The sequence below is a fragment of the Lycorma delicatula genome, chromosome 2 (genome assembly GCF_047948215.1).
Source record: "Lycorma delicatula isolate Av1 chromosome 2, ASM4794821v1, whole genome shotgun sequence".
Taxonomy (NCBI): domain Eukaryota; kingdom Metazoa; phylum Arthropoda; class Insecta; order Hemiptera; family Fulgoridae; genus Lycorma; species Lycorma delicatula.
In genome coordinates this window covers 211,462,992-211,478,832 of record NC_134456.1, presented here as the reverse complement: position 1 = coordinate 211,478,832, position 15,841 = coordinate 211,462,992, and the positions used below count along the sequence as shown (strand labels likewise).

General features: G+C 30.5%; 1 protein-coding gene across 1 annotated transcript in view; it reads right to left on the bottom strand.

The window, feature by feature from the left end:
• Window positions 1-15,841, bottom strand: part of LOC142320360 (PDF receptor-like) — a 1,017,753-nt gene that overhangs the window by 369,625 nt on the left and 632,287 nt on the right. Inside the window, exon 4 of the mRNA XM_075358068.1 lies at window positions 2,571-2,678. Coding sequence (XP_075214183.1) covers window positions 2,571-2,678 — 108 coding nt within the window. The remainder of the gene's footprint in view (window positions 1-2,570; window positions 2,679-15,841) is intronic.

Below are 15,841 nucleotides of genomic sequence, written 5' to 3'. Positions count from 1 at the left end.
ACACGGCACGCATCAATACGAAAGTATTTGCCAAACTTGTTCTAACATGTCATTTTCGATAGAGTTGATTGTATTAATTATGCGATCCTTCAGCTCAGCGATATCGTGCGGCATTGGTGGGATAAACACCTTACCTTTCACATAACCGCAGAGAAAGCAATCACATGGAGTGAGGTCTGATGATCTTGGTGGCCACAGCATAATGTGTTGGTCTTCTTCAGACACACGTCCTATCCAGCGCCGAGGTAATGTTGTGTTAAGGTACTGTCGAACCTCTATATGAAAACGGGCAGGGCAACCATCTTCCTGGAAAATGAAGTCGTCGAGTAGCTGAGGCATAAGCCACAATTGTAACATATCCAGGTAAATCGTGCCGGTTACTGTCGTTTCCATAAAAAAGAACGGCCCATACACTACCTCACGAGAGATCGCACAAAAAACGTTTACTTTCGGAGAATCCCGAATGTGTTCCACATAAGCGTGTGGGTTTTCAGTTCCCCAAACTCGCACGTTATGACGGTTTACTTTGCCGCTATTACGGAAAGAAGCTTCATCGCTGTAAATTATCTTGTTTAGAAAACCTTCATCTAACAACATCTTTTCCTGTAACTGTAAACAAAAATCGAGCCTACGTGTTTTATCTCCATCAGAAAGACGCTGGATTAATTGAAGACGGTACGGTTTGCAAAATAAACGTTTACGGAGAACTTTCCACACTGTTGTTTTCGGAATTTCTAATTCTCTGCCTGCAGCCGCAGTCGATTTTGACGGGCTTCGAATGAAACTTGCTTGCACACGATCGACATTGACTTCTGGGGTTGATGGACGACCGGTTGATTTTCGCTTGCACAAGCAACTGGTTTCACTGAATTGTTTATACCATGCACGAATTGAATCGTCACTTGGTGGCTCCTTATGAAATTTCAACCGAAACGCACGTTGCACAGAAATGACTTTGACAAGTGAAATTCTAACACACTTCCCGTGGCAGGCATTTTCTCTACTGTCGACGCCTAGCAAGCAAATGGTTTACTAACTGCCTAGTATATGTGGAAAAAACTATTTGAAGTACTTTTTCATATAGTACTTGTTTTATTCTTATGAGTGAAATAGTTTGAAAACTCCGAAGAACGTTATGAAACGCCCTGGAATATTTAATTCACTATATACAGTTTACCATAGCTAATTTTACTTCTAAATAAATTATTATAATGAGCAATATAACAATAATTATAATTACATTATAAAATAGTTCGCGATTTCGAATCTTCCGTAATTTTTTTAAATTTATTTTACGTGTCAATAAACACATATACTTTTCCATAAGCTGCTATTCTTCTATAAACATCATTATCGACGTCAACATTGGTATGCGACGTCTAAAGCATTAAATATAATAGAATACATACAGCTAACTACCTTAGCGTATATATTGCAGCACTATTCAGAGATTGGATAATTCCCAAGCGGTAATTGCCTTTCAGCAACAAACTCATATTTACACCTACTTCCATACGGGCGTTCGAATAATCATACCGTTTATGTCGCCTCTTTGAGGCATTAATTTCCAGAAACTATTAAAATGTTACACTTCCTAGTATGGAAATTCATCCAAACATAATAAAAATTCATCGTACAATTACACCGGTCTCTTAGAGGTATAATTGAAACGCAACGGAATAAATAAGTTTAATCTTTATATGAAATAATTTTATTAAGATTAATTTAAATAATTTATTATTATTTTTTAATAATACTCAAAATCAACTTATTAAAACCTCTCAGCGGCGGTTTTACTTTTACTTAAAAGTTTGTTAATCCAGTTTACGCTTATATCATCCACGCGTGGATAAATAGCAGCAGCGCGTTTTGTTATTGACTGATATTATAACCAGATCATCGCATTTAAGTAACGATTGCATGGGGTGTTACCTATTTGGTCCATTTTTGATCTATACAAAGATACTTAGATATACTTACTCGACTGTTACACGCTTGTATTATTCGTATACGCATTAAAAGTATTTGATGTTACACAGAATTAACTTACAAAATGTTCATATATATATATATATATATATATATATATCTATATATATATAGATATATATATATATATATATATATCTGTTACATTTTATGCATTCTACAAAGTAATTTAATACATTATTTATATATTTCATAAAATAATGAATCTGTGGTTTGTCTCGTCGTTAAGTTTATTCGGAATTATTAACGAATTTAGTTATTTATTTCTTTTTTAATAAACTTTATTCTGCAATATTTATTATAAAAAAGCAACTAAAAGATGGATAAAATCTAATTTTGATGATAATAAAAGAATTCATCAGTTAAAACTGCACAAAACGAATTCATTATGCATTTGTCATAAGCAACAACTATAGAAATTATACTACAACACACACACACACACACACACACACACACATATATATATATGAGAAAAAAAATAAAGCGAAAATAAGTTTATTAATTGATAAACCATTCAAGTACTGTGCAAAAATAAAAGTAAATATTTACTTTCAAAGAAATTATATTTTTCAACCTACTTGTAGGGTCAATTCCTTTGTCTCGAGGGCATCGTTGAGTCGCAGTAGTTCCGGCTTTAGTCGGTGGCCAACAAAGCACATGGTCCCACGTCCAGTTGCAGTACAAAACTGAAAAATATATATCAAAATTAAATAAAAAGTAGGTTAATTTAAATTAAAAATAACGAATATAAGTAATTAGAAGGTAATTAATTATTAATAGATTACAACGATTATGAAATATGTAACTTTATATGATTATAAAATATAGTTTATACAAAATACAAACTTCCAGGGCGATAATAGTCATCTTTATCGCTAGATTCAGACTTCAATCGCCTTATCTTCACCCCGCAGAGTAATCAGTAAATCTGGTCGTACTACAGATTATCTGGTCGGTATTTGGATGCTATTCAACAACCGGCCTTGCAGTCGAACGTGGTCTTCGAATTTAGGTCGGTTCTGATACGATTTTGTAATTTCAACGTGGTTTGACTGACGTATCTTGATGAAAATATATTCCTAAATAACAAAGTCTAATCTACTGACTATAACGGAGTTAATTTTTTTTTAGGAACATTTATTTGCTATGAAAATTTTCTTAAGCTGGTTATTACGAAATAAAAATTTTCAAAAATGAATTTAATATAAAATAATTTTAAATGTTATTCTTATTTCTTCGAAGACCCGATTGGATTAGATCTTTAAAAGACAAATTTTTCATTTTACTATCTTACTCCCAAGTTTTTTTTATGTTGCCTAACGGAATAATCCTGAAAACAATAGATAAAATAAAACCAGAACTTTTATGTACAAACGGCTATTAATTTGTTTCATTAAATTAAAATTGACATAAAATCCCATATTTATCAAAATTTATTGACGTATACAAGTTTGCCACATCTTTGTTATAATTACATAAATAAAAAATAACTTTTCTTCATAACCTTACACAAATCATTAATTTTATAACTATAGTGAATGTAGTATCTGAAGGCGGGTCAGTAATGTGCTGTGGAATCCCCTCCACTACTCTTTACATCATTCGGCCAAAGTAGTGTATTCCAAAAGTTATATCCGTTAATTTAGAATGACTTGCACCATATACAATTATGACGTTACTATTATTGTAAAGAAATATGTTCTGGTAATGTATATTACAAAAAAAATATTTATGCCTAATATTTTGTTCTCAATGTATATGCAGTCATTAATTTATTTATTTCTTGAAAGTATATATTTTTCAAGTATATTAAACTAAGGTTTTGTTATAAATAAACAGAAATAATGACGAAACAAATATAAGAAATGAGTTGTTCATCTACACATTCGTATATTATTTTTTATACTTGTATATCACAATGGTTTCTTACTAAATATTTCGGTGGTGTTACATGAAAGACCATTACGTAGCATAAAGAAAACATTCAGAAAAAGAATTTAATATAAAAAGCACCAAAAAAAAAAAAAACAACCTTACTCCAGAACAATCGGGGGAAGAAGCTTAGCAAAAACGTAAAGAATCTTTAAAAAATCATAACTTAAAAAGTTTATAGCCTAGAAAATTAGCCTCCTTCTTGGGAAACGCTAAAGATAAATCTAAATCCGTCAAATAAAAGAGTATTTATAAATAGACTGGTAAAGACAATAAATGTCATTTAGGACACTTATGGCAAACAAAAGAAATATTGAAACTAGAAAAAATAGAGAGAAATCGGCTGTATTCCATCTCTGCCTGGAAAGTGATAAAAAAATTAGCTTATTAATTAATTAAACTTATTAATTAATTATTATTAATTTTAAAAATTAAACTGTATAAACAGAAGTTACACAACTAGAAACTCATTTTATAAATAATTATGAAAGAACATCCAAGTTGGACGACTGGGGTTCAATATCTATTGTTTTCAAAATTTTTAATTTATTTAGTTTCTTTTTGCAAACGTTTTTCAACCCTAAAGACAGTAAAAGCTTATTCACTCCTTTATTCATTAAGCTTTATTCATTGTAGGGTATATGTTTGATCAATTTAAGAATATATGCTATCTCTAGATTTAATTTGTTTAATGTTATCCTCGTTCCTATGTTATGAGATGTATATAGAGTTTTGAATATTGAATTGGAAGTTTCAGAGTTTACATGGTTTTGAGCTAAATTTACGCTTTCGATTGCTATATCCTTAAAAGACAGTTTTTGTACCTTTTTTAGCCTTATTTAAAAAAAAAAATTGAAATATTTTCTTTATAGTGTTTCGTAAGTATTGTTTATAAGTTGACATTTATTATAATTAATATTTATTCTATTTCATTGATTTAATTAATTAAATAATTAATAATTACTAAATTAATTATTAATTGAAATACAAATACGATATTTCTGGCAAAGGGGTAGCGTCTCGGCCTTTTACCGGAGAACCAGGATTCGAATCCCCTGGTTAGGCAAGGTATTTTTCATACGCTACAAATTTCCATTTTCATATTTTTATGCACAAGCTACGATGAAAGCTTCTGTAATGAATTAATTCATCAGTAAAAAAAAAGTTACGTGAATAATATTAAGGTAAATACATTAAATATAAAAAATTACTATAAAATAATACATAATTCAAAAATGCTGTTGAAAATTATTTTGAGGATCACATTTATGTACAGGTTAAACGGAACTAAGAAAATAAATCAGTGTTTTTTTTTGTTTTTTTTGTTTTTTTTTTAAGTTAGGTTGATTAGTATAATTTAAAAATTTATTTACAGATATTATCTTTTCTATATTATATTTTAAATAAATTTGTAGAAAGATATTTTCAAATTGTACAGTAATTTATTAAAAATGGCAACTGAAGAACAATAAGACTCTTCTCTTGCACCGAAGTTTTGAGCTGATCTAAATAGTTCCGTTGTCTGGTTTAGTAAAGGCGGTATTGATATTGGTACGTATTCCAGGCAATAATAATAATAATAATAATTTTATATAAGGACAGGATTTATTTAAAGGTAATTAAATCATAAAAACCAGAATTCAGTGCAATCGACTGGAGACATAATGACCTCCAATATTAATACCTTAACAATTAGTATGGTATTACCGACTAGATAAGATGATTAGTTCAGGCTAAAGTTCATACAATTACATTCCCTGCAAATACCGTTCCTGTTTACAATAAAACTGCCCTAACAATTTATGAATGAATTTAATACTGCCACTTTCACAATTGGCCAACAATAACTCACCGAACAACTTCCTGCATTCACCCACTGACTACACTGGAATGCTTTTGATGTCACTTTACACGTTGTTACTGCACGCTGACTTATAATTCGGTCGCACACCTTGCACTACTCACTTATACTCGCTTCTTACTGACCGTCGTCCCACTGGTTCGAGCAGTGTTTCACCCAATTAAACAGGGAGAATTCTCATCGTCCCTTGTATTTTCCCATGAATTCCTATTACGGTCCAGTAACTCTTCACGTCGATCAACAGCTGTAGGAGGTGTGCCATTGACAGTATTACAGAGAAGGATTGTTAAACGGACTTGTTAGCATGACAAAAGGATCCCTTATTAGAACCATTCTGGATTCCTATCATAAATATTTTCTTCTTAATTGGATCCTTTACTCAGGTGCGTTATACTGGTCTTGTTATTATTTTTTTAACGATAATAATTATTATTTTTAGCGAAAATTGCATACACATAAATATAAATACAAGGATAAGTTAAAGAAATATACTTTATTTAATTTTATTTTTTTATTATTTTTTTTTTTTTTGTAATAAAAAGATTAATTCTTGAAGAGGACATACTTTATTTTCTTGTACGAAATAAAGAAAGTATTGCGATAGCGAAAAATTTCGGTTTTTAGATTTCAACGAAAATATCTACTTTGACCATCCCTGAATCCATTTTAACTAGTTTGGCCGTGACGTCTGTACGTACGTATGTATGTATGTACAAACGTACTTCGCATAACTCAAAAACGATTGGCCGTAGGATGTTGAAATTTTGGATTTAGGACTGTTGTAATACTTTGTTGTGCACTTCAATTTTTGATTGCAATCGACTGAACCAAAAATGAACCAAAAAGCTCAAAATCCTCGAAAATTCGGATTTTGGCGTTTTTCTTAACTGCTGTAATAAGCCCTTATTGAGAGCTTTTCAACGAAATACCATAAGTGGTACTTATTTTAATTGGTTCTGGAGTTATAACCAAATAAAATTTTAATTAATGAAATATTTGGATCTTACAAGGGAAGGCATCGATTCGAATCAAACTTCACCTCCATTTTTTTAATTAATTTTTTTAACATTTTTTTTCATTTAAATCTGTCGATTTATTAATAATCGTTAACCCGTGATTGTAAAAGGTTTTTGTGAAAAGTTATTAGTGAAATAAAAATTTTATGTACGTTTAAAAATGTGTATAAGTAATTTAATAGACATTATTACAAATGTGTATGTGTAATAGATTTGGTGAAATATCTGATTATTTAATATTAATTAAAAATTATAATTTAGAATCGTATTATTTTTGGGTTTTTCAGTTTAATCTCTGTTTAATTTTATTTAATTATTCTGGAATTTCTGTTTTGATTTTATCTAGATTAAAGTTAACTACAGAGTGACTGAAAAATAGATTCACACAAGAACAACATATACACTGAGGCATATATGCGCGATCTTATTGCAAAAAATGCCTAACTTTTAGTTCATTATATCTCCGATACTGTCGGACAATATTCTCCCAAGTCGCAGTTGATTACCATTTCGTTTTTTGTTGCCAGTCATTTAATTGATCTTTGGTTTGATATGATTCTTCTGATTTTATTTGTGTACACGTTCAAATTTTCCCTCTTTATATTTATTATCTTTTCTTTATGTTATCCTTCCCTCGTTCTTAAAATTTTCTTCCTCTTCATATTCATCTTCTTGTCATTTTATTGAGATATTAACTTCATGTTAACCTTTTTTTTCCTGTATGATTGTTTTTTTTTCATTTTTGATTATTCACAAAATAATCCAATAATAAAAACGGAATATTTTACACCGTAAGGTCGAAATTAACATTTGCAACCAGTATACAGGAGTTCAGTAAACGGAATAATTATTAATTTTTATTTAGACAACCCACCAGAATCTAAAACTTTTGTTAATCAGCAGCTCACGAAGATACAAATAATACTGATCTAGTAATACGAGTAATAAAGGGACTTTACTCTATCCTAATATTTTTTGTAAGATTGTTTAATTAATAATTGTATAAATATTTGATAAAAATTAATATTTCAGCAATCGCGTAACTGTCCACTTTATTAAACAATTGGAGGATCGTATTTCTTTTTCAAATGAAATAATTTTAAATAAAGTGCAGCAAAAATGTGTATATGAAATTTAATAGACGTACAAGGAAGTCATGTGGTCCACATTGAATTTTTTAAGTATTATCTACATCTAATAGTTATGAATATCAGATATTGATCGGACACTCCATTTTTTTTTTTTTACCTTAAAAATTTGTTCTGACTTTTTGAGGGAGCTTCAAAAGTTTATATTATATTATAGATATAATAATTTTTAAGGCTAATAGATATAAGTCGGTTAATTATAATTTTCTTATTCTCTTAATACTAAAAATAATGACCATTACAATTTTTTAAACAAAAGATGAAAAATAAAATATTCCATTTTTCGATCGTATTATAAGAAATGTGATAAATTTAAATATTTTTTGAGGCTCTCCTGTACGTTTCAATAATTTATTTTCACTGTCTTTAAAATTATTCAAACGAGAACATTTCTAACAAAACTTGAAATTTCAACATTTTTGACTTATTGTAGAAATATGTTAGAACTAATGGTAAAAGACTCATCAAATACCATTTTTTCCAAATTACTTAGTTAATTAGTACGACTGTTGACTAGAGCTGTCAATTAGCCACTCTATTTAATTTTATTTTCAAGGGTGCACATTTTACCGAGATTCTTTTTTTATAAATTATCAGGGTTATTGCTGTAATATCAAAATCCCTTTAAGTAAACTAAAATCTTTCATCCTTATGCGAAGCTGGATTTCATTTTTAATAAATTAGAAAAACCATAAAATCTCTACTTGCATTTTCTTTATAAAGAAATTTTATTTAGTAGTTGGATTAAGTAATCCGGAGACCGAAAACGGATTAAATCTTTATACAGAGATAATTATAAATAGTACGATAAATATGTATAAAATACATAGGTAATAATAAATTTTAGTCATTTCAATAGATTGAATGATAGAATTTATGTAGCCCAACACGATTCAGGGCTGTGACGCTCTCTCCTGGATTATTTTTGGAACACCGTATAAAAGTACTTTAAATTGTTCAAGAGTGATGTTCCATATATAATCACACCTTTTTAATGATATATTAACTAGTATTATCTTCATAATTAAAAATTATCTTAAAACAATCGAAATATTCATAAACCTAATTATCACATTTTATTCCTTTCTAAAAGTGAGTAATAATTTTTCTTTTCAGTCGTAAAGTTTAATTTAAAAAAAAAATTGTTGAAACCGTGTTTGCCCATCATTAAGGAACTAAATTACTGTAGACATTTGGCATAGTTTACTTTTAAAATATTTGCTTTATAATTTCCCGTTGAACAAAATTTCTGTAATTGTTTTATATAGTTAATAAATTCCCTTGAGAAGCGTGGATTTAAGATTGATATTCGTATTATGTTTGCGTTGTGAATTTATTTTACAGTTTATAAATTTATTATTTTTTAATTGAAAACTTCACATATTATTTATTTTTTTATAAAAAAAATGACAGGTTTATTTTTAAAGAATTCATATAATTATTAAATAAGTGTAAATATAAGGTACATAGATTTTAATCTTCCATTACAAGTTTTATGATATTTTCTGTCGCATTACTGTACAGTAATTTAAACGATAATGTTAATTAGACTTAAAAAAATAAAATAATACTTTATTAAAAATTATTCATCCTTTTTCTTCCAGTCTCCTACATTTAAAAAAAAAATATTTTTTAATAATTTAAATTTTGTAAATTTTCATTGAATAAGATGCAACTAATAAGTAAAACCTGAATTCAATTTGTATATTATCAAATAAGTAAGAAAATAATGATTAATTAGTATCTTCAAGTCTGATAGTTTATTTTCCACCTTAGTGATTTACGTATTGCCCAGTTTATCGATACGTTACAACTATTGTAGTCGTGACACTTGATTAGCGATTTACGGGATGAGAGCTACATACTGATAGGTATACAAAATTCTAAACAATTTTAGTTTTTTTTTATATCTGAGATCATACTTAAATCAAATTTGTAAGTAGAAATCATAAGTAAATTTCATCAAAAAAAGCAAGTGGGAAAGATTTTCCTTGAAACACTTAATTAAATAAATTATTTATGCGATGATTAAGTTAACACAGCTAGATACTAGAATCCGTAAACGGTAATACGAATAAAACCGCAAGGTAAAAGAAAAAGTAAAATAAGAATAGAGAACACCAGAAACATAAACAATCATAAACATTAACGTAAATACTTAGATGATGCACGACTCAAGAACAGAAGCCTCTTCCTGGTTATCGCTATTAGATTCCTAGGTCTAATACATACAGCCGCTTTAATCGTCAAACTTTATTATCCAAGAAGTTAACAATTGGACGGTTCAAGTGGTAATTAAGCTTTATTTTGTACGCGATTGCCGAACGGTAACCCTAAGCGGTTCGTGAATTTCGGTGTACCGAACGAACCGTGACGCCCGCGTTATGCATCTCGCAAATTTATTCTAAAAGCGCTGAATACTCACCCTCTACATTTCTGGTAATTGCCGTACCCCAAAGTTGAATTCCGTATGTCCAAATCGATTTTACTATCACTTTGCACAATAATAGCTTATTAGAACTGACGATTCCGATTTCCTGCCTATCAACCAGTACAGCTCCTTAAATTTGACATCTACCGCTTTCTTTTTTCTTTAATATGTTAGACGACGATTTAGGTGAATATCTAAATTCCGTATACTCTCAGCCCGCGGAATGTAACCGCCATCTACATGGACTTTCTGGGCAGCGACTGATTTCTCATCGAGGTAAGAGATACGAACCGAAATTTAATAAAAGTAAACTATAATGTCATCCATTATTGTTGTTATAATATTATACTATTAATTTTAAAATTATTACGTGGAGATTTTTGTAACATGCTGTTTTATAAACAAATTAAAAATTTTATAAATATTTAATATTAAAAATATAATAATAATAATAATTATTAATAATACTTACAATAATAAAAATAATATTTGATTAAAAATATTTAATATTATAAATAACGTTTTACGATAGAAACGCGTTAATTATCACTTTTATTATATCGTTTGTAACTCTATACTGTTTTTAATACGCTACGGGATGGGGTAAGAGAAATTATGCTTCATGTATAACAAGAAAGAGATCGAGAGTGTGTATCGTTGTGCGATCCGATATTTATTTTACTCTATTTTCAAAAATATTAGGAAGTAATGATTTGAAGCTACAGTTCTTGTAGAGGAAAGCTACTTAAATGGGGAAAATTGATTCGGTTTAACAGGTCACGTGAGGACTACACTAAAATATAGAAAATGTTTTGCGGCGGAGTTTAATTATTCTTAATACTGTCCTGTAGTCTCTGATTTATTTAAGAATATTTTGCAGTTTCTACTAATCGGCTTCCTGAAAGAGCTACATTACTTTGTCAATGTAAAATTTTTTTAATGCATTTTTTTTTTTTTTTTTACTTTTAAGGCCGCAAAGGACCACTTTAGTCAGAATAATTCAAGTCTTTTTTGCCGGTCTTTTGACCTTTAAGTTCTTAGCTTTTATTTTCTCCCAATATTTAGTCATTCTTAATGATCTTGCTTTACGATCCTCTTCTGAATAAACCCTTTTTGTATAATTAAAAGTTCTTACTTTAAAGTTGGTATTCGGATCTTTAAAAAAAAGATTTAATTTTTCGGATTTATTAAGTAAATCTTCGTAAGTCAAATTTAATTCTTGCATGTCTTCTTTAATTTCTTTAATTTTTAATTTCGATAATTCTCTTAGTAATCCTATCCTGCGGTAATCTTAACAAGTGTGCACAGAAAGAAATTCGCTTCTTTTTAACAGTATCAATTAAGGATACCAAGTTTTCGTACAGAAATATTTTACTGATTTTCGCGTTTATATTTTTTGTTTATGCAAGTTTTAAGAATCCTGCGTTCAACTTTAAGCAAAGTTCGCAAGCACGGAATGCTTGCGACCTACCCTTGGGTTTTTAATGTCCCAAATTCGACAATATAGTTTATCTACAAATGCGTAAAGGTGGAAATGAGCCTCGTCACTAAAGATTTTTTTCTGTTAAATTTCATCATCCATTTCCTTATATTCCAGTATCCGGTTGAAGAAATCTCTTCGTTTTTTATGGATTCTAAGATGCAGATCTTGTCAATTGAATTTTGTATCGTGAAGGAAAAGATTTTTTCTCAAAATCCCTTGTCTTGAATCCCTTGAAATGTTTAACATATACAATCGTTGCGGTCGATGGCGTATCGATATTTTATGATTAATGGTTATACTCTCATTCACTGCAAAAACGTTTCACGCAGAGAACCGACCGGAACATTGACGCACATGCGTCAATGTTATTAACTGGATCGTCCGCGAGGTGTGGTCTATAGTGGCTGGTTTTCTTCGCGCCCTTGCGATGTGTAGGTCTACAGTGGGAGTTTAATCGAAGTACTCGATCGTGGTAGGATCCCTGCTGAGGCACTGGATTGGTTGGAGGTAGGAGCATTGGCATCGTGCCACGGTTATATTGGTGTTGTTTGTGATTCGGTTTGGGGCTTCCACTGGCGGGGGTGGCCGCGCTCAGGAGTATGGTAGCCCGTACTACCGGAAGCGTGGCTTCCCGCCGCCGTTGCCGGTCCTTATCGTGACATGGTAATGCCACGCGAGACTCCATGATCGGATCGGGTGGTAGTGCGGGGTTTGTCCCCAGCTCCCGCGCGGACCGGAATGAGGTTACGTTTCCCTTGTTAGGTGACCCAAATTGGTCGCTTATTTGGGTATAGATCTGAATTTCTATGTTGCGTAGGACATAATTTTGATTGGTATGAATGCAGCACTGATTTACCCTTCAACTCGTTCGTTTTCTGAGGCATTCACAGTCACGAACGGTGCTGTCAAATCTGTACTAGGTGCGAGGTTCGTGCTTCCGCGATTTCGGTCAGTTATTTTGAAGGAATCATGTTAGGTTGGATGTAAATATGTCCGCTTGAGGCCTATGTGAAGGCAAAATTTGATTTGTATTTTACTGATGCAAATGTCCGCCGAGGCATTTACATCGGTGGGATCCCGACGGAGGCCTGGCTGATGGCTGTGGAATGTAATCGGTTAGAGGGTCTAAAGACGACATCCGGTAAAGCCCCTCAAGGCTCGGATCGGAGGGCGTGGTGTGGCGACCGGTAACGTCACAAAGTTCGTGTCTTCCCCCTACGGGATTGGGATTCGTTCAATTTCTGAAATAATGCACAAAACAAAAATAAAGTTGAACGGTTGACGTTTTCGGCCGAAATAGATTAGCTAAAATTTTAAACGAATATTTTTTTAATGAAAAATTAAAGTACGTTTCACTGCCATCTTGCAGTCCAATTGTTTTCTTATTTAAACATTTTTTATATCCTTGATCTCCGTGGTAGCACCTCAGCCTTACATCCGAAGGTTCCGGGTTCGAATCCCGGTCAAGCATGGCATTTTTCATACGCTGAAAATTTTTTGTTTTCACATTATCACGTACATGCATCTTTGTGAGCTTCTGCGGTAAGTTAATTCGTCGATCGATAAATAAGTAAAAATTTATTTATTTAAGTAAATATTAATTTATTATCTGAAATGTATGATATAACATTTGTTTACGTAAAGAGAAGATTTTTATAAATCATTTGAGGTAATTGAAATAGAATTTATATTTTAGGTACGTATGTTGTAAAACGTACGATGCTAGGGATTTTAACGTAAATACATTGTATACCTTTATGTACAAATTTTATTTTCTTATTTTACATTGAAATGAATGTGTATTTTGAATAAAATATTAATTTCGTTTGTGTGGGTTTTTATTATTAAATGATGATTTTAAATATTTATTTATAAGAATGTCGCTGCATATATGCCAAGCGATGAAATAAGGGGAAAAATCCGATTTTTATATATAATAATAATTAAACGAAAAGTTCTATATAAAATCATTTCATTTGATAAAAATGTAAAATAGCTTCAAGAAAACCCTATATTTATATACTTTTAATTTATGTACTTGTAATTTATTCATCACAGAAACATTATTTATTATTTAATTTGAAAAAACTTACATTTTTACAAAATTATTCTAAATGTAAAGGTTCAATATTCAAACTCCTATCTAAGGTCTTATAACTTTTAGTCTTAATACTAAAGACTTATACTTTTCTGTACAAGAGATATTCCTGATTTCCAGAACTATTGTTAATAAAAAATTATTAGAAGTAATATATTAAATTATCTGCGTATCGCAATAAGTCATAACAAAATAACGAAAGTTTTACGTAACGATGGGGATAACAATTTACCGAATACTACGCATCACGTACGCATTAAACGATGTAACATATAAAAGAAAGCTTCATTTGTGCACTGTGAAAATTAGTTTGATACAGATGAATAAGTGTGTTGGCCATTTATTATTAAAATGTGTTAACTCTCATACGATTTCAGCTATCGATTCATCGTATAATAACCTATATGATAATATAACAGGCGCAGGTTAACGGCTGACCATCCGCATTTGTACATAAAATCCTATATTAAATTCAGAAAATAAAAAAACGCCTACTTATAGAAAATACATAATATGGAAAAACAAACTATTGTACAAAATCGCTAAGAGAACATAAAACAAACGAACAGAGCAATTTTGGAATAACCAAGAGCGATTTACTTAGGGCACTAAATACTACATCTGACAGACTGGAATTCATTCGTTAATTCGTAGATACAAGAAACTCATTCTCTAAACACAACAAAATTAAAATTTTGCAAATCACCTCTTAGAAAGAAACACATTTCTAAAGACATTAGCCGAGATATGGAAATTTTACGTGCAGCAAATGAAGGATAAAGTCTCTACATTTTTGAAAAATATGACAATACTAATACCGTAAATTAAAACAAACATGTTGCAAGATCAAACACGACGATAATCATAGATATCTTTTAATTACATATCAAAGAGTTTTCCTAATCTTTTTAAGACGAACGTTATTAAATAGAGTGCCGTAGGAAACACGACTGAAGAAGGAACTGTATTTTTTGTTCGGAACTGTTTATAAAAAGTTTAATTTCCATGCAACTTAAAACCGAGACGTTAAAAAGTTTAATTAATTTTAAAGTGTTATTACATCTCTTCAGGCTTATTAATAAACCGGCATCCGCGGCGCGAATGGTAGCGTCTCGGCCTTTCATCTGGAGGTTCCGAGTTCGAATCCCGGTCAGGCATGGCATTTTCACGCTATAAATCATCATTCATCTCATCCTCTGAAGCATGCCTAACGGTGGACCCGGAGGTTAAAAAAAAATAAATAAATAAAAAAAAGCTTATCAATAAAAGTAAAAAGAAATGGTAATATACACACAAACCCGTCTATATCTTTTTATTATTATAAGAACACAAATATCATTTATTTTTTTAAGCAGCCATGCGCCACACGAACATTTACTACGAAAAAAATATTTATTTTGACTACTTTCCATCGTATAAAATACATATTACGGCTGTAATATGTTGTTTGCTTCTATGTAAAGATGAATAATAAATGAGATCGGTTTTAATCACTCGTGTTTCATGTTCTACGTTTGTAATGCATCGTGTAAATCATTTGTTCGATAATAGGGTACATATCGCTTCCGTATTAAGTTCTATCCTGTTTTTAACACTATAATGCATTTATCATATGTCGCGTGTTCACGGCTCGATCAGGATATTCAGAGATTGACAATTGATAATGTTCGTATGCCTTCAATTTATTGGTTTAAAAAAATAAATAAAATAAGACAAACCAATAACAATGACAGTAATAATTACAGCAATCGACAATCATAAAACAAATAAATAAAAAAGTATGGTAATCACAACCGCAATGATAATAATAAGAGACAATAAAAAAAATATCTTGCAATAATATTTAGAATAATGACAATACTGGCAACAGCAAAACATAA